This window comes from Ursus americanus, chromosome 9 (assembly GCF_024610735.1).
Source record: "Ursus americanus isolate L20-20 chromosome 9, mUrsAme1.1.p, whole genome shotgun sequence".
NCBI classification, from domain to species: Eukaryota; Metazoa; Chordata; class Mammalia; order Carnivora; family Ursidae; genus Ursus; species Ursus americanus.
In genome coordinates, this window is record NC_142135.1 from 67,410,724 (window position 1) to 67,425,693 (window position 14,970).

The following is a 14,970-nucleotide window of genomic DNA, read 5'->3' on the forward strand; positions in this document are numbered from 1 at the left end:
GTAATTAATATTGTCGTTCACTTTAACCCTGAAAGGTACAGGAAATAAAATCCTAAATTTAAGTGAGACAGAAATAACTTAAAAAGTCAAAGAAACTGAAAAGTGTTACTGGAAATATGAAGTAGTATCGTTATCACACTTGACTTTTCTAATGAAGGAAATTTGGACCTAAGAATTCTAAGACTTTTAAAATGTAATATTTTTTATACATTTAAAGTATACCTGGGAGTGCCTGGATGGCTGTCATTTGGGCGTCCGACTCTTGGTTTCAGCTCAGGTTTGATCTCGGTGTTGTGAGATGGAGCCCTGCGTCAGGCTCCGCGCTCAGCGGGGCGTCTGCTGGAAGTTGTCTCCGTCTCCCTCTGCCCCTCCCCGCCGTGCTCACTCACACTCTCTGAAATAAATACATCTTTAAAAATAGTATAATAAAAGTAAAGTATATCTGGAGTTTTACGAAGATATTCTTTTTGATTATCTTCTTAATCCACCTGATATTAAATGCCTGTGTTTAATTGATTGAAGTGTGTATTTGAAATCACTCTTGAAAAAGTCATCCTTAGCTCAGACTTAGAGTCATGAAGGCGATGCTATTCAGTACAGTACTGGAGCGTCTTCCAGCCTGAAGACAATGGAGCGAGCGTGCGTGGTGCAGGGACCTTGCGGGGAGGGCCCCTGGGGAGCATATGGTGAGGGTGTCACTGAAAGGAGACATATGGAGCAGCATACTGTGCAGCCAGCTGTCCCTGAAAAGGCTAGTCTTGGAGGCAAGTTGTATCATGTTACAATGAGCCTAAAGCCACAAATGTTATCCCTCATGGCAGAAAAAAAAAAAAAAAACCCAAAAAGGAACAAAAATTCCCCTTTAAAAAGTCTAATATGGGCTATTGCTATATTTCTTGCCAGCTCATAATGATATTTCCTTTCTCCCTACTTAATTTAATGGAGGATTTATACTCTGTTACCTTGGGGCCGGCTTCTGAAATGCAGACATGGAAAGAAGGTACATACGAAAAGATGTCGCTTTTCCTTTTTGCAGTCCAATTCAGTAAATGCAAGTATCTTTGAAGAAATTATTAAAATCATAATCCTTTCCTTTTAAAGGAAACCTTAAAGTAGAACCTGAGAAATGAAAGCTAAAAGATAAAATCCATTTTGGTTTCTTATATTATTTATCCACTTGACAAATAAGTCCTAGACTCTGTGCTGGATGCTCCGAGGAAAACCAAAATGCATGCATCACGAATCCGCATTATGAGAGCATGAAGCCTCAGAGTGAAAATAAAATGCAGACGTGCGTTTATAATAATAATGCATCCTTATCAGAACCCCGATCAAATAATGGTATTTTCACCAGTATAACAGATTTGAGCACCTGACTAGCAAACTCTTTATTTAAATGTTACAAAAGTGATTCTTTATTTTTTAATTAGTAGAAATCTCCATGTGTACATAGTTCAGTCTTTCTGTTCTTTCAGGCGTATAAGTGGTACGAGCTTGGGCACAAGCGGGGCCATTTTGCGTCTGTGTGGCAGCGCTCTCTCTACAACGTGCAGGGACTGAAAGCCCAGCCTTGGTGGACCCCCAAAGAAACGGGCTACACGGAGTTAGTGAAGGTGAGTGACGTAGACTTCATCCTCCCTAATCATGTTTCCTACTCAAAATCAGAGAACGCTTACATAGAGAGGAATGTCGGAGAGGAGATAGATTTTACATCCAGTGACATTTGCAAAAAGGTTGCAAAAAGAATCTTTTCATCCCAGTAGCCAAAAGTTCAGTGTAGATGGTGAAGAAAGGAATTTTTCTTCAAGAGCAGTTCTCAAACATTTTGACTTTAGGACTCCTTTACACTCTTAAAAATGATGGAGCATGCTGAGGAGTCTGTGTGTTGGGGGCTATGTCTAACAATACAATTATTAGAAATTAAAACTAAAAGAAATGTAATATTTGTTTATGAATTCTTTAGAAATAACAAAACTTCATTACATGTTAATATAAATAACTAAGGGGCGCCTGGGTGTCTCAGTCGGTTAGGTGTCCAACTCTTGGTTTCAGCTCATGATCTCAGGGTCGTGAGATCAAACCCCACATTGGGTTCTGTGCTCAGGAGGGAGTCTGCTGGAGATTTCCTCTCTCCCTCTGCCTCTCCCCCTGCTCTCTGTCTCTCTAAAATAAATAAATAAATCTTATAAGTTAAAAAATAACTTTATTTTCAAAACAAAAAATGTAGTAAGAAGAGTGGGATTGTTTTATATTTTTACAAATCTCTTTGATGTCTGGAATAATAAAAGATAAGAGGGTTCTCATATCTACTTCACATATACATCCATTAGAGTGGTGATATTATATGTTAAGTAGCATCTGGAAAATTCCATTGTACACCGTGAAAGATTGAGTATGAAGAGGGTAAATAACATCCTTATATTATTAAGGAAATAGTTTTGATCTTGCAGAACCCCTCAAAGGGTCTAGGAATCCCCTAGGTATCCCTGGATCACATTTTGAGAACCACTACTTCTGAGTCAATGGAAAAAATAAAAAGGCAAATATTTTTAGAACATGTTGTGACAGATTTATAGGATGGAGAAACTGAGTGATCCTAACAACTTAATGGCAAAAAAAAAAAATAAAAAACAAAAAAACCCACAATAACAAAGAGAAAAATTGGAAGCTTTTATATTGGTAAATTAAATTCAAACAGTAAGAATGTCTACTTTGTAATTTTGGTAGAGGCTGACTGGAAGTTTATGATTGCTTTGGTAAGCTCTTTCTTCTTCTTAGATGTATTAATAAAATGGGAGGTAAATTAACTCATAGTTTTAATAAAAATGTAGAAGATATCATCTACCGTATAGGTTCGATGGGCCTCAGTGGTCCAGCTTGAGAATCTAACTGCCATATAGTCATTGTTCATACATAAGAAAACACAGTCTCTTGTCCAGACAGCTGATTTTACATCTCCCGTAAGTGTTTTCCAACACCACCAAGCCGTTCTCCAGTTCTCAGGGGACACTGGCTGAGTGTCCTACAAGTTTAAAGATTTTTTTTTTTTTATTCGACAGAGATAGAGACAGCCAGAGAGAGAGGGAACACAAGCAGGGGGAGTGGGAGAGGAAGAAGCAGGCTCACAGCGGAGGAGCCTGATGTGGGGCTCGATCCCATAACACTGGGATCACACCCTGAGCCGAAGGCAGACGCTTAACCGCTGTGCCACCCAGGCGCCCCAGAGTGTCTTACAAGTTTAACTCAATTGTGACACTATCTACCTGGAGATGGCATCGGGTTGCACGGGTTAAGGGCTCAGTCTCAAAAGACCACCCCCATTTCAGACACCAATTGCAAGTTCAGGTTGTCCCCTGTGCTTCTGATTGGCTGTGAATTGGAGGTTCCCACAACCCCCTCCGTGGGTTTGATTATTTTGCCAGAGTGGCTCACAGAACTCAGAAACATTTACTTAGGCTTATCCATTTATTGTGATGGATGCTATAAAGGGTACAGATGAATAGCCACATAAAGAGTGCATAGGATGAGGCCCAGAAGGGTCCGGGTGCAGGTACTTCTGTCCCCATGGAACTGGGGTATTACCTTCTGTTGGTGTGTGGATACTTTCATCAACACAGGAGCTCATCAAATCTTGCTGTTCAAGTTTTAGAGAGATTAATAGGCAGTACCTGTTTCCTCTTTCCAGTGGCTGGTGGGTGGGGCTGAAAGTTCTAACGCTCCAATCATTTGGTCTTTCTGGCAACCAGCCCCATCCTGAGGCTATCTAGGGGCCCCGTTCTACCACAGGTCACCCCCTGGTTTTTGTTTTTGTTTTGTTTTTTGCCATGCATCCCTTATAACAAAGGATCATAACAGTAAATAGACATTGGCATGTTACTAGCATTCCATTCAGCTAGTCCAATCCATCATCATACCATTTGAAAATAGCTCCCAAGGCAAGACCACTCAGGTTGGCAGGCCTCCATTAGATCTCATCAGGTTCCAAAAGTATGAGTGGTGCTGGAAATATATGGCTTCACCTTTTCAGGCATCTGGTATAATTGAGCTAAGAGGCAGTACCATCTCTTGCCCTGAGCCTCTTTTGAGGTGTTGATATGATGCTGGATTTCCCTCCATTATAAAACCCATTTGTTCATTCCCTTACTCCCAGCTGCTCTTCCTCCTTCTCTTCAGTTATGCTTAATATGTTTCCACTTTTGGAAAGGTCATGAGGTTTGACCACTGTGCTGGTCTAGCTTGTGGGCAGTAGTCCTAGTCTAGCCATCACCTGCCTGGCCCGTGCAGGTGGGTAAAGTACAATACGTAAGTGCAGAACCAAGAGGCCCGTTCTTACCACTGGCAGTGTAGCTACTACATTCACTTATCTGAGAGAGATGGGAACGGAAGAGCAGAGTAACAAAATATTGATAATTTCGGGATCTGGGTGACAGATAATGGAAGTTATACTGTTTGCTCTACTTTTAAGTATTTTACATTTTTCAATTTTTTTTTTTGCTAAAGAACATTTTGAATAAAATATATCTATAATACTTATAAGACTTCACTGAAGAATTTTTTTTCTACTTGGAGAAAGAAAGTTTCAATATAGCATCAATTTACCTACATTAAATAAGTCTTGACCGCATGTATTCTGTATTTCATTGTAAAAGCACATTATAATCATCATAATCTAATTATAAAATAGGCTGCCATCAGTCAGACTTTGAATATTTTATAAGTCAGAAAACCATGGTGTGGTGACCATGAATGCAGATTGATTTAAAGAGGTTCTATATCCAAAGCAGAAATAGTACAGGAAAAACATCATCCTGGCTAAAGCTCCTACAGTTAGCACTGTCAGCAGTTCTTCCCATTGTAAAATTTCATCCTACCTCAGCCTGTATCACACTGAGCTCTTCTGATTCTCTTTCTACCATCTAATCTTCTTCTGGTCTCTTTGTGAGTTTATTTCCCTACTGTGGCTTTTAGGATGCTTTCAAGTTCAAGTCACAGAAATGCAACTAGAACCTGGCTTAAGCAACAAGGAACTTGACTGACATGGGTGAAGGAAGCCTAGCCTAGCAGCAGGGCAGACTTCAGGGGTTGTGCACCCAGGTGGAAGGTTTTCTTGTCTCTGCACTTCCTCCCTGGTGGGCTCTGTCCTTGCGCTTGCTTAAGTCAAGATGGCTGCCAACAGCCGCTGGACTGGAAGGTTAGAAAGTGTTTGAGAGCTTCATAACATTGTTGAGCCACCCCACCAGGCCAAAATGGCCTTCTAGAAACCTCCTAGGAGACCTTGTCCTGGTGATAATAACCGGGTCACATGGGTACTCACAATTACAAAGAAGTCTGAGAAGCCAAGTAGCTAGCCACAGGCTGTGGCAGCAAGCTTCCAGCAGAAGAGGGAGTGTACCTCTCCATCAACCAGGGAACAAAAATCTTTTCTTTCAATCTGAATGAGCCAATTAAGTCACATATTCATTCTGGATGAATTAGTGGCAAGGGACTATGAGATTATCTTTAAACCAATAGATCAACTCCTGAAGCCAGGAAAAGGTCAGATTTTTCTAAATCCAGTGGATTACCTGATGGAAGTGAACATGTGAACTAAATCAGGATAGTGTTAAGAGGAGGAAGAGGCACAATGGATGTTTGGAGAGTGACCTCCAGTGTTGAGTGTCCTTGCGAACTGGGGACATGCACTCAGATCCAAACACTGTTCTCCGCTCTCTGTTTTCCCTTTCTTGTCATTCATTTTCTAAAAAAAATCTTTCTACTCTGGTTCAGCTGCTGTTAAGGTTTCTTGTTAAAGTCTTCTTGTTAAAACCAAAGCTGTGCTCCCCAAATGGATTTTCCACTCATTCTGTTCTATCTCCAGCAGACATTAACATTCAATGTGAAAGCTAATTCACCATGTAATCCCATGGTTAATACTCCTTTCCAACTTTATAGTTTTGGTCAGGGATTCAGCTTTACCCAAAATTCCACATTTATTACTGTGTCCATATTTCTTGCTACTGCCCTTTACTGTTTTTAATTTAGCCAAAATTCCTCCTCCCAGCAGACCATCCCGTATGATAGCCTCACCTCCCTTTACCCCTTCCTTTTCTCCTTCTCTCCTCTCCCCTTCACAGCCAATTTCTGTTTGTCCTTCAGATGTTAGAGAAGTGGTCATTTCTTTTAAGAGAATAATTTAGGGGTCCTTCTTTGTATATAGCCAAAAGCACCTTATACATTCTTTTTAAGCATCGATACTGTATTCTAATCACCTCTTTAGTTCTGTGTAGCCCCCTGAGGTCATATGCTCTAAGATAGTGGGACCATGTTTGTCATATTCACAACCAGCACAGTATCTGCTACATGGTAGGTGCTCATAAATGAGGTTTGTTGTAGAAGTTTCTATAAAGTTTCTTTTCTCTAGTTGTTTCATAGATGTGTCAGAAGTCCCAGGGATATAAAAATCATACCATTTACATTTCTTACATATAAGCAGTTGGCACAGCATCCTTGTTGGCCTTCCCTGAATGTGGGGGAAATTCTCTTGTATTGCTACTGCACTGGGAGGGATGCCTAAAGAAGAAAAAGATCCTCTCTTTTTCTTCTTCCTCAAGGGCATTCTTCTTCCTCAAAGCATTCTTTTTCCTCAAGGGCATTTCTTCTTCCTCGAGGGCATTCTTTTCTAGAAATTTTTCCTATATAATAGGGAAGGATATTTAGAGTGTCCAGAGTTCCTGTTGAAATTTCAAGTATTTAATTATGCTTATAAAATATTGGGGGATGGGGCAGGATTTCGGGATGGCAGAGGGAACATCTTTGTAACTCTGCCCCTCCATGAAAGTGAGGAGAGCACTGAGAAAAATTGTCAAAATCAACATTTGTAGGGCTCTGTACATTAACCAAAGAGTTGCAGCAATTTGAGAAACATTTATTCAAGAAAATCTGCTAAGCCTCAGTAAGAATAGAAGGATTTGTGGGGTAGTAACTTGACTTGCTCTCATCCATTCCTCCCCAGCTCCAGATAACTTTGAAAACTAGCAGTCTCACAACACTAGCTGTGGAGACCATGAAGACCACAGCCTTGTGGGCATCAGTATAAGCAGATTAGGTTTGGGACTTTTTACAAAGTTTCATATCCAGAGCACTGTCACTATTTGACCTATCTTGTGCTGTTCGGAAAGCCCTATTCTCAGGACAATGTTGTTATTTAACCTCGCTCATAAGTGTAGCTTTGTCCCAGGATGTTAGTCAAAAGGATCAGTGGCAATTTTTTAAATATTGGGGCAAATGAGAACCTGCCCCCTACAAGAAAATTGCTTAATAAAGAAAATCTGATGAAAAGGATGCCCATGAGGGGCTTTGAAAAGCTCTGACATATTCCCAGGGATGTATATTCTAATGCATGTACGCTCTGGGCTGAGTGCCCAGGAAATACCTGAGGGTACCCCAATACTTTGCCTTTGGCTGACTCTGAGGCTCAGCACAGGCAAGAAATGAAGGCTAGAGCAGAGTTGTAAACTGCCTGAACATTGCAGGCATGCTCCAAACCTCACACACAGCCTCTCAACAAAAGGAGGGAAGAGTTACTAGTTCAAGCAATTAAGGAAATCTCTGACCATGCATTAGCTGACCATTAAGCTAACCAAGAAAAGGCTTTAGTGGTCATGCATAACAACAGAGCAAGAGACTTCGCAGAATTAACCAACTAAGTCACTAAGCAAACAAGTAGTGGCAACAACAAAAATCAGCAACAACAAATGCTGGGGGAGAGTAGATCTCATTTTTAGAGTTGCCACATTATCTAAAATGTGTAGTCTCAACAAAAATTACATATTACACAAAGAAACAGAAAAGTATATATATACATATATATGTATATATATGAGTGTATATATATGTATATATATAAAATAGTATATACTTGTGTGTGTGTATATATCTATTTTTTATATATATATATATAATATTATATATATAATAGGAAAATACAGTCAATAAAAACTATTCATGAGGGGCCTAAAAGCTGAACTTACTAGACGAAGACTTTAAATCAGTATCATAAATATATCCAAATAACTGAAGGAAACCATATCTAAAGAATTGAAGGAGATTATGACAATGACAGCTCACTTAATAGAGGACAATAATAAAGAAATAGAAACATAGAACAGAACCAAATGGATAATCTAGAGCCACAATGTATAACACCTTCAGTATAAAATCACCAGAGAGCCTCCACAGCAGATTTGAGCTGATAGAGGAAATCATCAGCAAACTTGAAGATAGGTTGATTGAAAGTATTCATACTAAAAGGGGCGCCTGGGTGGCACAGCGGTTGGGCGTCTGCCTTTGGCTCAGGGCATGATCCCGGCGATCTGGGATCGAGCCCCACATCAGGCTCTTCTGCTATGAGCCTGCTTCTTCCTCTCCCACTCCCCCTGCTTGTGTTCCCTCTCTCGCTGGCTGTCTCTCTCTCTGTCAAATAAATAAATAAAATCTTTAAAAAAAAAAAAAAGAAGAAAGTATTCATACTAAAGAACAGAAAGAAAAGAGAATGAAGGAAACAATGTGTGGGGGCACTGGCAAGTATAACAATATATGCAGAAAGGATATTGAAGAGACAATGGCCAAAAACATAGCAAATTAGGTGAAAAACATTACACATCCAAGAAGCTCAGTGAGCTTCAAGTAGGATAAACTTAAGAAACATACCTAGACACTTCATAGTCAAACTGTCAAAAGCCAAAAACAAAATGAGTTTCTTAAAAATGCAAAGGACTCGTTGTGGAAAAGGGATTCTCAATATGATTAACAGCTAACTTTTCATCAGAAACCATGGGGTCCAGAAGGCAGTGGGATGACATTTAAATACAGAAAGAAAAAGGCTGTCAACCAAGAATTCTGTATCTAGCAAAATGATCTCAAAAATAAAGAAGAAATTAAGACATTCCTAGAAAAATTGAAACTGGGAGAATTTCCCAGTAGCAGACCTGCTCTACAATAAAGACTAAATGCAGTTGCTCAGATTGAAATGAAAACACTAGATGGTAACATAAATCCACATGAAGGAAAATAGAGCGTTACTAAAGATAACCACATGGGTAAACATAAAAGAGAGAGTATATTCTTTTCCCTTGTCACTCTTTTCTTACATATGATTTTTAAAACTGCCAGAGAGTAGACATATAGATCAGTGAAACAGAACTGAGAGTCCAGAAATAAACTCTTACATTTGTGATCAATTGCTTTTTGACAAGGGTGCCAAGACAATGCAGTGGGGAGAGAATTGTCTTTTCACAAATTGTGGTGGGACAACTGGATATCCAAAAAGTGAAGTTAGTTCATACTATACACTAAAATGAACTCAAAACGGAAATAAACCTAAAAGTAAGAAATAAAACTATAACACTTACAAAAGAAAACACGGAAGTGAGTCTTTATAACATTGAATTAGGCAATGTTTTTTTTTTAGATATGACACCAAAAGCACAGTGATAAAGGCAAAATATATAAATTAGATTTCATCAATCTTAAACTTTCATGTTTCAAAGAACACATCAATAAAGTAAAATTAAAATCCGCAGAATGAGAAGTAATATTTGCAAGTCATTATCTGACAAAGGACTTGTATCCAGAATATATCAAGAACTCTGATAACTCAATATAGAGACAGCCCAGTTTTAAAATGGGAAAAGATTTGAATAGACATTTATTCAAAGAAGATCTATGAATGGCTGAGAAGCACATGAAAAGATGCTGAATGTTATTCATCATTAGGAAAATGCGGATCAAAACCACAGGATGCTGCTTAACACCCACTAGGATGACTATAACAAAAAAGATGCACATTAACAGATGTTAGCAAGTATATACAGAAATCGGAACCCTCAAACATTGCTGGTGGGAATGTCAAAGGGCGCAGCCATTTTGGAAGACAATTTGGCAGTTCCCCAAAAAGTTAAACAGAGTTATGGCCCAGCAATTCCACTCCTAGGTGTATACCCAAGAGAAATAAAAACGTCACGTTCATCCAAAAATAAGTACATGAATGTTGATAATAGCATTATTAATAACACCAAAAAAGTAGAAGCAACCTTAATGCCCATCTAAATGACGAATGAATGAGTAAGCAAAACGTGGTGTATCTACACAATGGCAATAAAAAGAAATGAAGTACTGATGCATGGTACAACATGGATGAACCTTAAAAACATTACACCAAGTGAAAGAAACCGGTCTCAAAAGACCACCTATTAGATGATTCTATTTATATGAACTGTCTGGGACACCCGGGTGGCTCAGTCAGTGAAGTGTCTTGGTTTCGGCTCAGGTCAGATCTTGTGGGTCGTGATCGAGCCCCGCATCAAGACTCTGTGCTTAGTGGGGAGTCTGCTTGAAGATTCTCTCCCTCTGCCCCTCCCCCACTCATGCACACATTCTCTCTTTCTCTAAAATAAATAAATTCATCTTTAGGGGGAAAAAATTCTATTTACACGAACTGTCCAGATTAGGCAAAGGCATGGAGACAGAAAGTAGTTTGGTGATTGCGAGGGACTGAGGAGATGGGGTGAGGGGGGCGACTGCTAATGGGTAAGGGGTTACTTTTGGCATGATGAAAAGGTTCTAAAACTAGTTGATGGTTGCATGACTCTGACTGTATTAAAAATCACTGTATGGTAAAAGTTAGTTGAGTGAATTTTGGTATGTGAGTTATAGCTCAATAAATCTGTTAACAAAAATAGGAAACTGTGGTAGCATGTTGTAGTTTAAGTGTGTTAAAAATAAATAGGTTTCTGAGGGATTGATGAAAAATCACGCTTAATGATCACCAGTGAGACAATATAATGAAGCAGCTTAGAGCAGAGGAATAATGAAGCAGGTTAGAGCAGAAGACACCATGGCCACATTGCCTCATTTTGATATTTTGGTCCATTCCTTACTTGCTAGGTGACATTGAGCAACGCCTCTTTGTGTTTTGCTTTCATTAACTGCAAAGCACCTATGGAAATGGTATTTGTTTCCTGGTTGTTCAGACTTAATAAGTAAATGGGAAGTGCTCAGTAAGTATTAATTATTATTATTATTAGTCAATTTAATTAATTACCTTGTTTTCATAGAAAAATATTTTCTAATTTCCAAAAAACAACTTGGAAAGCCAGTTTTGAAATATTATGTATTACCGAAATAATAATATAACAGCTATTGTGTCTGAAATGCCTCCTATTTGCAATCAATGCACTGAGCATTTTTGTATATAATACTTCTAATCTTTATAAAATTCTGCAAGATAGGTATGCTTGGGCCCACTTATATATCAGAAAGTAAGGAGGAGAGAAATGAAATTTGCCCGTGGTCCCATATTTAATGATGGCAGGGCTGGGTTTTGATGAAAATCATTGTCCTCAAAGTCCATAACTTCGCTGTAGCCCACTCTACCTCAAAGTTACTTGGTCTTATGTCCTCCTCCTTTTTGCCAATCATGTCTTCATTTCAATTCTGTTTCCCTAGACTTCTTGATTTCAACCCTCCCTGTTTTAAGTTCTCCTTTTTTAAGAAGAGAAGCAGGGCCTAGGCATTGATCACTGGGTCCCCAGCAGCATGGAACCTCAGAGTGTGTGACATCTTGTGTTTGAAATCCAGTGCATTACTTGCTAACCATCTTTATCTGTAGAAATGTTAATATTGTGTCTGGTTATGACTTTCAAATAAAAAAGCAATTTCAAGGTGATCATTTGCCAATACTGACCATGACAAGAGAGAGCCTGCTATGTAAGGAAATCCAGGGCTGATGACCATTTAGTTGACAAACACTTGTACATCAAGATTCCTTCCATTTTCAAATTACAGTTTTAAATATTATGGATCATGGATTTGGGCATTAACATCTTAAAGTGGAAACCTTCTAGATCAGGTAGCTGCCATTTTTGGCCAAAATCCTTTTAGGATCATTCTGGCCCTTCCGTGACAATTAACTACCATGGATAGCGCATTTCCATTTAAATTATTCTCACAGTACGTTCCAGTGAGAAGTAGAGCAGTTTTCTTAGAGGCAGTGGGACAATGTTCAGTAAAATGCATCATCTGTGTTTTTCCCTTTTGTTGAATGGTCATTGTTCCCCTCTCGTTGTGTAGTTTGCAGTCTGGCAACTCTGCATTGGAGGTGGTAAGAGGCTATGGCAACTGAATGAAGGAGAAATTGGAGAAAAATATTCCAGCAGAGTTTCCTCTTCTAGGCATATTTTCATTAAAGGCCCGTAGGTTGCTGCCCAGATCACAAATATCAAAGCCATAGTGCGTTGGGGGTATTTAACATAGAAATTGAAACAAATGGATTAAAGTCTTTGCTAGGTTATAAACAGAATAGTTTTGCTTTTCCCTTTTTGAGATTAGCTTTTTGATCTACATTACTCCATGCTTAATTTAGATATAAACAATGCATGCATAGAAATTACTGTGATAACACTGAAACAACAACAGGGAATAGCAACTGAAAATTATAGTCTTTTTTTTTTTTTTGGTAAGATTTTATTTGAGCGAGAGCACACATGCACACAGACAGGGGAAGGAGCAGAGGAAGAGCGACAAGCAAGACTCCATGTTAAGTCAGAAGCCCAACCCGGGGCTCAATCCCAGGACACTGAGATCATGACCTGAACTGAAATCAGGAGTCAGACACTTAATTGACTAAGCCACCCACTCACCCCTGAAAACTAGTTTAAAAGATACCTTTTGCATGTGTGTTTCCTGATACCTCTTTGCATTCACCATGGGCAAAAGGAAAACTTGCAAATTTTTCTGAGTTTGTTTCTGAGTTTTTCAGAGCAGCGCTCTGATATAGCATCCCAGGTAAGTTTCCCCTTCCTCCTATTATACTTGTATTAGTTGGAGGAGTGCCCAGTCCTATTTTTCTGATGGCATGACACCGTGCATAAGAATGATTGATTAAAATGATACTCTCTCCGTCATTTTCCTTCAGACTGTGGCTTTTAATTAAGAAATCCACTGTGTATGAATAGTGTCAACTTGACAAAAAATAAGACTTACACAGTAGTATGTCAGTGGTTCAACATTTCTATCTATTCAACATTTCTGTCTATGCGATTAAATATTTGAATGTTTCCGCTGAACTGCTTTTGAAATGAAATAGACTAGGAAAGAAGCAAAAATGGCAGATTTACTGTGGAATTAAGCTGTAAATGAAGAAGATTAGCAATTTTCTCTGAAAGTAAGTATTGTACTATAAAGAAGTGCTAACGGCAGTTCCTTAAGATTAACATAATAGTTTAATCCTATTTTTCTAAATCAAACTTTAAACTTTTGGAACACCAATGACACTTTCACAAAAAATCACAACTGAATGGCGGTAGGAGTCCAGAGAATTCAGGAAATTGAATGGTGGTACGACTTAAAAGTGAACTTTTAAGGGGGCTCTGCAGTTAGAAACATTAGTTTTGTTGTCAGCTCTGACCCCAAGGGAAGGTCATTTCACCCTTGGAGCCTCACTTTCTTTCTCTCTGAATTCAAAATAATTCCCTCAGTTTCTCCTCTCCTGCAAGGTTTTAATGAGGCACAAAAATGAAACAAAACCAAACACAACGAAAACCTGCCATCATGGTTGTGCCTATGTGCGTTTACATGGGAGCCCTTGACAAGAGTCAACACTCAGCTAAGGTTCTAGAATGGCATATGATGCCAATTATGGCGGCATAGTGAAAGAATAAAATGTATTATATTCTTTGAATTATTTCAAACGAAAAGGGTGTTTTCTTTCTCAGAGTGAAATTGGTGAGTTTTCAGTATTGGGCAATGGAAAGAAAATGTCTAAAAATTATCTTTATCTGTGATTGTCTTTGGGAATTCACAGTGCAGTGTTGAATATTTCAGAAAAATTGTAAACAGTATCTGTAGGTTGGTATTCTATTTGCTGTTCCAAAATTTTTAATCATGTGGGTCGTGATCTAAGTCTTAGTACTCATCCACACGGGTTGATCTCTTAAATATACATATGCACATACATATTATAGATAATCTGTTTATCGAGCGATTTATTGATTGTATGCACAGAAAGCCACCCCATCAGACTCTTGGCCCCTTGATGTTAGGGACTTGGGGGTTTTTGCTTGTCCAGGACATAGCTCAATGCACTGGTCCCTGTAGGCAGAGTAGGAAAGGGAGATGGTACCTTGCCTCCCCCTTTAACTTCCTCTGACTAAGAATGTTGGCCCACTAGCCTGCCAGTCTGGTCTAGGTATAAGGAATAGGAGTCTTATTTGCTTCCTGAAGCCCCCAGGCTGGATGTTTCTCCTGGTAACCCGGACTATCTTTTCTCCTTTGCCCTGGTAGAAGACAGCCTTTCTCTGCCACTTTCTAGAAAGAGCAAAATCCAGTTCTCCAAGACTTCTCTTGCCCCAGTGCAGGGTGCTTTATCTTATCCTTTTTCTTTGGTAAGGACAATGAGAGACTGAATGTACAAATGGACAATGTCCAGACCATATATAAACCTAGAACCTTCACCCACAACCTGCAGAAAACCTCCTGGGAAACCACCCCCTTTTCTAAATCACCCAGGAAGCCAGCCTGCTGTAAGCCAGACTTACAGAAAACCAGAATGGCCAGGTAACAATCTCTAGTGACAATCCAGGAAGCTAAAGAATAACTTCTGTAACAATTGGCCCCAAGTGTCCAGGACTTAATTAATAAATGACAGCTTCTTTAATGTTTGACCTTGCCTCCCAGCTTAGGACCAGTCCAAGACAGCCAGATATGCTCTCCTAACCAATCACCTAGGATGCCCACTTCTAGGTACCTGCCAACAGCCTCCACTCAGGGTATGCCTGAAGCCTTTCCTTTTTTCACCTTTGAGTTTGCCCACTTCTTCACCAAAACACAAGTGGTGGTGGCTGACTCCCTTGCTCTAGCACACTGTGAATAAATAGCCTTTGCTTTTCTCATTCGGTTGGTCTTTATTTCCGCAATAAGAAATGTCAGCTTTTC

At 39.3% G+C, this 14,970-nt stretch overlaps 1 protein-coding gene across 6 annotated transcripts in view; it reads left to right on the forward strand.

Moving 5' to 3' along the window:
* ASPH (aspartate beta-hydroxylase) overlaps positions 1-14,970 on the forward strand; it is a 211,767-nt gene that overhangs the window by 166,849 nt on the left and 29,948 nt on the right. For all 6 annotated transcript variants that reach the window (XM_045789028.2, XM_087864867.1, XM_087864869.1 and 3 more), the window contains one exon: positions 1,476-1,613. In XM_045789028.2, the coding sequence (XP_045644984.2) occupies positions 1,476-1,613 (138 nt within the window). The remainder of the gene's footprint in view (positions 1-1,475; positions 1,614-14,970) is intronic.